The sequence below is a fragment of the Apaloderma vittatum genome, unplaced genomic scaffold (assembly GCF_000703405.1).
Source record: "Apaloderma vittatum isolate BGI_N311 unplaced genomic scaffold, ASM70340v1 scaffold7506, whole genome shotgun sequence".
NCBI lineage: Eukaryota > Metazoa > Chordata > Aves > Trogoniformes > Trogonidae > Apaloderma > Apaloderma vittatum.
This window is the reverse complement of record NW_009723340.1, coordinates 15,837-23,922: the sequence shown is the minus strand read 5'-3', so window position 1 is coordinate 23,922 and position 8,086 is coordinate 15,837. Positions and strand designations below refer to the sequence as shown.

The 8,086-nt window shown below is 40.1% G+C and overlaps 1 protein-coding gene across 1 annotated transcript in view; it reads right to left on the bottom strand.

Moving 5' to 3' along the window:
- The window catches only part of SVEP1 (sushi, von Willebrand factor type A, EGF and pentraxin domain containing 1), a gene marked incomplete at its 5' end in the record, with an annotated part of 65,147 nt that overhangs the window by 41,288 nt on the left and 15,773 nt on the right, over positions 1-8,086 (bottom strand). The window contains 5 exons of the mRNA XM_009872075.1: positions 240-363; positions 4,557-4,681; positions 5,650-5,825; positions 6,430-6,631; positions 7,786-7,943. Of these exons, the coding sequence (XP_009870377.1) occupies positions 240-363; positions 4,557-4,681; positions 5,650-5,825; positions 6,430-6,631; positions 7,786-7,943 (785 nt within the window). The remainder of the gene's footprint in view (positions 1-239; positions 364-4,556; positions 4,682-5,649; positions 5,826-6,429; positions 6,632-7,785; positions 7,944-8,086) is intronic.

The following is an 8,086-nucleotide window of genomic DNA, read 5'->3' as shown; positions in this document are numbered from 1 at the left end:
CTTCCCTCTTTCCCCATCTCAATTCAGGAAGCAACAAATCTTTGTCAGATTCCAATGAACTTTTGTTACAAAACCCTGGAATTTGAGGAATGAAGGCTGAATGTTCTAACTGTCAAATTATCAAAATAATTTATTCAAGGTTAGTAGGGCAAAGGCTGCAAGCTAGCATATTTGATCTCATAAAAGAGTCTTATAATTTTGTTCAAGAAAAAAGGGTTCTAGGAGAAAAGAGTTCTAACCGGCACAAAATATACTCTTGTAATCTATCTTCACTCTTCCAACAACTCCTGGCAGGAAATCTGGCCAGGCCAGTACATTGCCTTTTTGGAGTTCTTCAGGACAGGATGTAGCCAGAGATTTTACCTGTGGATTTAAAAGAGTTGATTAGGTGCTGTTTAAAGACCGTGTAGAAAAACAATGTAAAAACTATTCCTTCCATGTCTGCATGCAACGCTATAACAAATCCTTGAATAAGTTTGTTCTTCCTTTCTAGCACAAGAGCCTTCTGGCTGAACTGCTTGCTATTCTGTGCTTCTAAGCCAGCTAGCTGTGGACAGGCATGTACTGAGGCAATACCTGAAGCAATACTTGTCATACAAGCAAAGTGTAAAACATAGCTCTTGAAACAATTGTGTTTGCAGTGTGAAAGAAAAATTTAATTATGTCACAGAAAGAGGCAGATACAAGAATGCAACATGCAAACTTGACCTATTTGCAGAAAAATGTCAAAGAGCCAAAAAGGAACTGGAATGCTGAAGATCTGCATTCCGCAAACTCTGCTGACATTGCAGCACGTTTAAGGAACAGAAAGACAATAAAGAGGGTTTAATAAAGCAATTTCTTGTTTTCAGGACATAAGTTCTGTGAACTGAATGCACTAGGATGCTCTAAACACTACACAAGCAAGGCCTACCAACCTCAATACTAACACCAGTATTGGCATTGACCAAAGCAGGACAGGGACATAACTAACCATGTATTGAAACAAGAACTATATATGCAAACTAAGGACAGCAGAAAGAAAGGAACACACTGCTAGATAAACAGCAGATCAATAACTTGAGGGCAGATCTAGTCAAGTATCTTTGATGGAAGTTTTCCACTTAAAACATAATTCCTTTAATGACACCATTATGGGTTTCTTTTGCATTTTTACTACAAGAAACTGAAATGCCAACTGGAATCCTTAACCTGTTCCAGTATTGTATATTAAGGTTAAAAAATAATAATTTAATAAGGTAAAAAATATTTTTATTCCTTCACTATGACTCTGAGAATCTATTACACATAGTAACATCACTGTATTTCTATCTGGCCACCAACAGAAGAAACCCAAGGATTATAACCCCAAATGGTACAGCACTTTTACGCTATTCAGACACCAGTGTATATTGTATGCAATAGCAAGAATATGCAGACAGATCCTTAACAATGGGATGTTACATAAATATTCCATAGTGTTCCCTTGAAAGGAGCTCCAATGTCCCAACCCCAACATCAGGGCAGATGCAGTTATATCTCAGCCATGGAAGTCCAGGAAAAAAAAACCATATATGCCCTGAAGAGGATAAAGCATGGTAAAGGGGTAATTATGGATTTCCTCTTCTTTTAAGGTATCAGACAGGAAGTGGTTTATGGAGAAAAGATGGTTATTCAATTAGGAGAACATGCTAGTAATTAGGTTACTGAGACTACTTCCTACTCTTTGGCTCTCCAGTGCTGGAGGGTCATTCCAGTAATTCCCTAGCATGGGTGTGCACACCTCAGCACAGCCAGCCTACTCATGCAATACATAGAGCACGGGTTCAGGGCACAGCTAGCTGGCTGGAAAGCACACGTGTGCCCAGTTCATGCCCAGCAGTTGGTAAACTGCCTTTCTCAGGAGGGTGACTGGCTGCTGCAAAGTGGATGAAATCAACTACCAAGAATAATGTCCTATACGGTCTGTCTTTGTTAGAAAGGAAGGTACAATATGAAACTCAGACTGAATTCTCACATTCCCCCTACCCTGAACTCCAGTGAGGTGAATCAGACTCCTCTACAGTCAGCTTAGCTGGAGAAGACAGCAAGCTGCTCTGTTTATTCTGAGGCAATTTCAAAGATTTCACTTCAGCAGTATGTGCTGATTGAAACTGCGTAGGCCAAGGGCTGCAAACAACTGCCAAGAACCTGCAGGGAAAAATTTCCAGCGTGGAAAAGGCAGGTTTGGCAATCAGCCCTTTCAATCCATATGATGGAGAATGGAGGGCCAGAAAGGACCCTACAGTCCCATATAGGTAACTCATGTTTCTAATGCTGTCTACTCAGCAACAAAACAATCAGACCATTGGTTTACCTATACAAAATTAAAGTGCGAGTGGATGATCAGATGAAGTACACAAAGAAATACCTTAAAGAGTGGACTTAGGCCTCATATTATTCACCGTGCACCATATTCTGTGACCCTGCTTTCCTCTGTCACTGATAATAGGAAGGTAAGACTTACAGAATACTTCCAGCTGGACACAACAAAACTGATAATAACAGATAATGATAGTGATTTACTATCCCAAGATCTGAAATGAAGGTTAAATTGAGGTAAAAAATTTAGATGAAGCTAACATGGCTCAGGTCCCTGTCTGGTCTCATATTAGTCTTTTCATATAAGTAATGTGGATACCATAAATGAAGGGCAGGATTTTCTTCCTCATCTTAACTGTATTGCATTTGAAACAAATGTGAATTTAATCAAGTCTGTCATTAAAGACAGGCAACTACTGAGTAAGACTCAGAAAATCACACTTTATCCCTTCACCAATATATCCTGTAAAATCACATGTACGCTTATCAGCTTCAAAACTGTAGTGAACAAAAAAAGAGAAGATCTGACTTGGGAATGCAACAACCGGTGACCCCAAAAGCCAAGGACAGTAGCAGATTGCTGGGCAGTTCAGAACCTAGCAGAAAGACAGAGCAGGAGAAAAAAAAACGAGAAAGAAGCAGAAGAAACATTTGGATGCTGGAAGCAAAGATTTTGCTTTATTTCTATTTACTGTTACTTGGATCACAGATACCAAACAGTGATAAACCACCAAACAGAGGTAAAACCTTTAAAAACCACCAAGAGAAGAATAAAATCTTTCAATCCAAAGATCCTTCCCCCCTACAACTTTGAACATTAGTCCTTGCTGTTCAAGTGTTATCAATAGCTTCATCATTTCTGACCTTCAGGACTGAAATACTAATGGACACAAAGTGGTGATGGAGTACACTGCCATCAGGTTTGCAGATAATATCAAACTGTGAGACCCAGTCAGTGTGCTGAAGGACAGAACTGAATCCAAAAGGACACTGACAGGCTGGAGGAATCAGCCAACACAGATCTCATGAAATTCAACAAGAACAAATGGGAAGAAAAAACTGCTGACTGATACAGGCTGGGAAAAGCCTGAAGAGGGAGGTGCTCTGTTGAAAACGACCTAGGGGCTCTGACAGGCAGTGAGCTGAGCATCAGCCAGCTGTGTGCCCTGCTAATAAAGAGAACCAACAGCATCTCTGGCTGTGTGATTAGGGTCACAACCAGAAAACCAAGAAAGGGATCATTCCCTCTTCTCAGTGCTTATTAGACCACATCCGGAGAATTACATTCTATTTTAGGCTCACCAGTACAAGAAAGATACTGACAAGCTGGAGCAAGTTCAGTGGAGGGTATCAAAAAGGTGATGGGACGGGGCATTGGCCCTGAGAGAAGAGTGTGTGACCAAGGCTGGTTCAGCCTGGAGCAGGGACAACTTTTTTTTTTTCCCCTTTTTTTTTCACCTAACATCAGTCCCTGGTACCAAGGGGAGGTCATCAAGTATACAGAGTCAGATTTTTCACAGCATTGCATGGTGAGAGATAGAAATATTAGTCATAAATGGAAGTGGGAGGTTCCAACCAGATACAAAAGAAAAAGAAAATCACTCTGAGGATAACTGAGCACTGAAGCTTGTCCCCCTCAGAAGCTGAGGAATCACTCTCCTTGCAGACACCTTCTGTGTGATTTTTTTTTTCAGATATCTGTGCAAGTTTAGTGCCAAACCTTCAATTTTGGTAGCTGAATAAAAGCAGCCTAGCATTCAGCTATGCTTACCATTTGGATTTTTCCTGGGACTATACAGCTCGGATTTTTCGTAGTGCCTAATGCACTGACTTTAATTCAGACGTGATGCCTCCCCTCTGTAGTTTTACCAGTGTCTTTGCACAGCGGTATGAGGGAACTGTAACCTGTAAAATAAGCTGTGAGCTAATTTTACTGTTTTTTCTCCCTCTTCTAACAGACTGTTAGCTTTTCTGTATGCCTTCATTTCTCTTTCAAAACTACACAATATAGGAAGGCTCAGTCAAAATAGGTGACTCAGTGTTGACTTTAACAAAGCTAGTTTTGCTTAGAGCTACTTTACTTACTAAGAGTTTCAACCAGTACCCACTTATTTCCGTGAAAACAAAGGTCTATCCAATATGCTGCTTGGAACGCCTTCTCAAACGTTCATCCTGTTCTCAGAGACCTGGGCCCAAACACTGCAGTAAGGACTTACCTGCTGCGGAGACAGGACATGGTCCCAAATGTTGAGCTGACTGATGGAACCCACAAAAGATTCAGCTGGGTTGAAACCTTCTCCTTTCTGATCTTGCTCTTGACCCAATACGAGTGCACCACCACCTAAACTCAGAGAAAATTAGAACAAGGACACAAAACAAAGCATTACAGCAGTGATCCCCATAGGAAGATTAAAAACTGAGAAAAACAAAACTTCTCTACCCTATGTTACTACGATTTTGTAGTGCAGAAGACCACCTTCAAAAAATTCTTTCAGCAAGCCTCTGGCAAGCCTTATGGTACACTGAGGTAAGTCAGCATAACAATTTGGAAGGGACTCCCAAATACACATTAACACTAAACTTTACATGTCTGTTCCAAGTATCTAAGAGACCACTCCTAGTTCAGTATTTGAAGCATGTTACAGAACAATTCAAATTTCCTCTCCTTGACCGGTAGCACAGATGACGTAGACATACATTTTATATGTCACAAGGTGTGTAGATAAGGGTAAAAGTAATACAGGCTGAATACTCCCTTAGGTCTTGTCTCTAAAGATAACACCAATGTAATTTGGAAAAACAGGAGCAAGCATAACATACACAAGATTAAAATGCTTCACTATTTAATTTTTTAAAAAAATATGGATAGTTTTTTGAAACTCGGTGTAAGGAAAAAACTGAAACGTATCTTTTAAAAAATGTCTGGAAGTAAGAAGGTTAAGACAATCAACTCTGAGCACACACTTGTAAGGGAAATGCCAGTTAAACTTAAGTTTGTTGTGTGGGAAACCTAATCACACAAAGCCATTCCAAAATCAGCTCAGCATAGGCTCCTTTGTGGACTATATGCCACCTCTAGAACAAGCTACCTACTAGTTTACCCTATAAATGTACACCTTGTCTTCAGTGTGGCTGAGTGAGTGAACTGTCCTCACAAATAAGAATAGTAAACATGAGCCCTGCATAAATATTGAAAATGCGAAAACACACTAAAACCATCAAAATAAACATATTTTTGTGGGTACAGCAAATTCTGCAGTAAAAACAGCATGAAGGCAATAGATCTGGTGTAATATAAATAAAGCATACCAGGGATTTTTGAGCCAACCGAGAGCCCGCTGCCTCCATCAGACAATTTTCCATCAATGTACACTTTCCACGCCCCATCCGTGCATGTCCACGTGACTGCAATATGATGCCAGTTACCATCATTCACTGAAGGACAGTCTGTAATCCTCTCTTTTCCATTTACATAAAGAACCCAGCTGCATGGAAGGAAGACGAAGGCATACTCAGTTGCATGCAGTAACTTTAAAAGCATGACTTGTCCCACATGAGTCAAAGAAATGTTATTTATCGAATGAGGTAACTGTCTCTACATCATACAAGAAATCCCTCCTCAAAGATCATCACACAAGACTTCTCTCAGAGAAGTTACAGTTTCATATGCAGATCATGGTGAAGTAAGTAATGTTCTTTTGTCCCAAAACACAAAGACTGAAATCAAGGCTGCATAGTAAATTCTTAAACTTGCCCCTTGGGTCCCTCTCTGCTTTTGGAGTCACACTACAAGTACTCTGAGTCTGGAGCTCCTTTCTATCCTGTCATTGTCTCAATGTATCATTTAGATGTAATAGAGATGTAGTTCAAACAAAAAATATCTTGCTTTCTAAACTTCACTGCTTTCTTCTATTTGGCAAAAAGTGAAGGAAACATATCAAGGACAAAAGAGACAACTCCAGCTACAGAGTTTGGATGTAGACTTTTCTATCTCAAATTAGGCAAAACTGATATTCAGACCTCTGGTCTATGCTTTCTTTATCACTTCGAGGCATCTGTAGGCAAGAGAAAAGCAGAACTGGGATTTACCCATTGTAATCAGTCAGAAGAAATGCATTATCACTTCCATTCTCCACTGCATAAGAAATGGGAGTCCCATAGTTTGTGGTGTCAGTGGATTTCATCCAGAAGGTACAGGTGATGTCACCAAGAGATGGGAAAACACCATCAAGCATGACATATCCATAGATACCGGAGACTTCAAAATCAAGATTGAAACCAGAGGACTGTTCTGCAATAAAGGCAAAGAATTTTCAGAGCTACATTCCTGAAAAATCAGAGAGAATCACACAGTATCTAAGTAAATGCAATAAAATGTAACACAATCCATCTCCAGAAATTATTCACTTTAAATTGGTCAGACATAGAAAGAAAGTATAGCAGTCTAACTTCACCCAGCATGTAGAGCCTTTCATGGTTAGAAAACACACAGAATTTGAAGACAAACAACCAGAAAAGAAGCTGATTATCAACAAAAAACAAATATGAACTTTGTTCTTCAGTCATCTATCAATGAAATGACATATCCATCTACCATCCAACAACCCCAAGAGGTGTGACCCACTGATTCTATTTCATTCACGAGAGGCAAGATTTTAAAAAAAACAACAAACAACGAAAAACCCACAAGATTTTTTCCACTCTAGACCTACTGAGATACACTGCAGTGGTATGGAACAACACTTCTGTGCTGTTCTTCAATGTAGAGTGACATGTTTTACAAGGATACTACATGCAAATGTACCAAATGGAGCTCTCACAACTCATGTGACTTGTATGTCTTCTACTGTCTGTAAAATCAACACAGGTTCTTCAGCTTCCATTTAAAGATTCACCAGCTACTAGTATGTAGTAATTTTTGTAATTTTGTAATTTTCATGTAATTTTCACTTCGTAATTTTCATGGAGTGGCTAAAAGCCTCATGTTTGTGTGGCCTAACTCCAGCACCATCCAGGAAGTCGCACCAAGAGTGACTCATTTTGTCTGACCATAGGGAAGTGGATGCCTTTTGGTCTTCTAAAGCTGAGCCTACCACATGCTAATATCTAACTCTGCGATGCAAAGGCCTGTAGGAAATTCAACAGAAAGAGCTAAGTAACGCAGATACACAGAGCAAATACAAAATAAACTCGGTATGTCTACAATGTATCAAAAAGATGGAAATGTGCCTTAGAAAAGAGAAATGAATGTAGATATGACTTAGTACACATGCTGTTACTTGTCTGCAATCACACTTGATAATACTGCAGTCACACAGGCTCCACTCAGCCTCTCAGAGTCCCACCACCCTAGCTATTTTCTGGGGAAGCTGTGTGGGATCAGCCCAGCCAGCGTAAATCTTGCCCAGAGACTTAGACCTTTTTCCGACACTTGGTCCTGTGTACCTGTTTCACACCTGCTGCCTGTAAAGCCAGGGGGACATTTACAAACGTACGAGTTCAAGGCATCCACACAGGTGGCTTGGTTTAAGCAGGGGCTGGAATCACACTCATTGATGTTCACTTCACAGTTTAGTCCAGTATACCCTGTCACACACAGACACCTATAAAGGAAAAGAGAAACACACTTCAAAGGTGGCTGCTGTCACGATAAATAATCCTGGCATGTATTTGAAAAAAACCTCCAAAACCCAACATAATGTTACATACCTAGACAGAAATGTGTAAAGGGGCCTCAGGCAGGAAT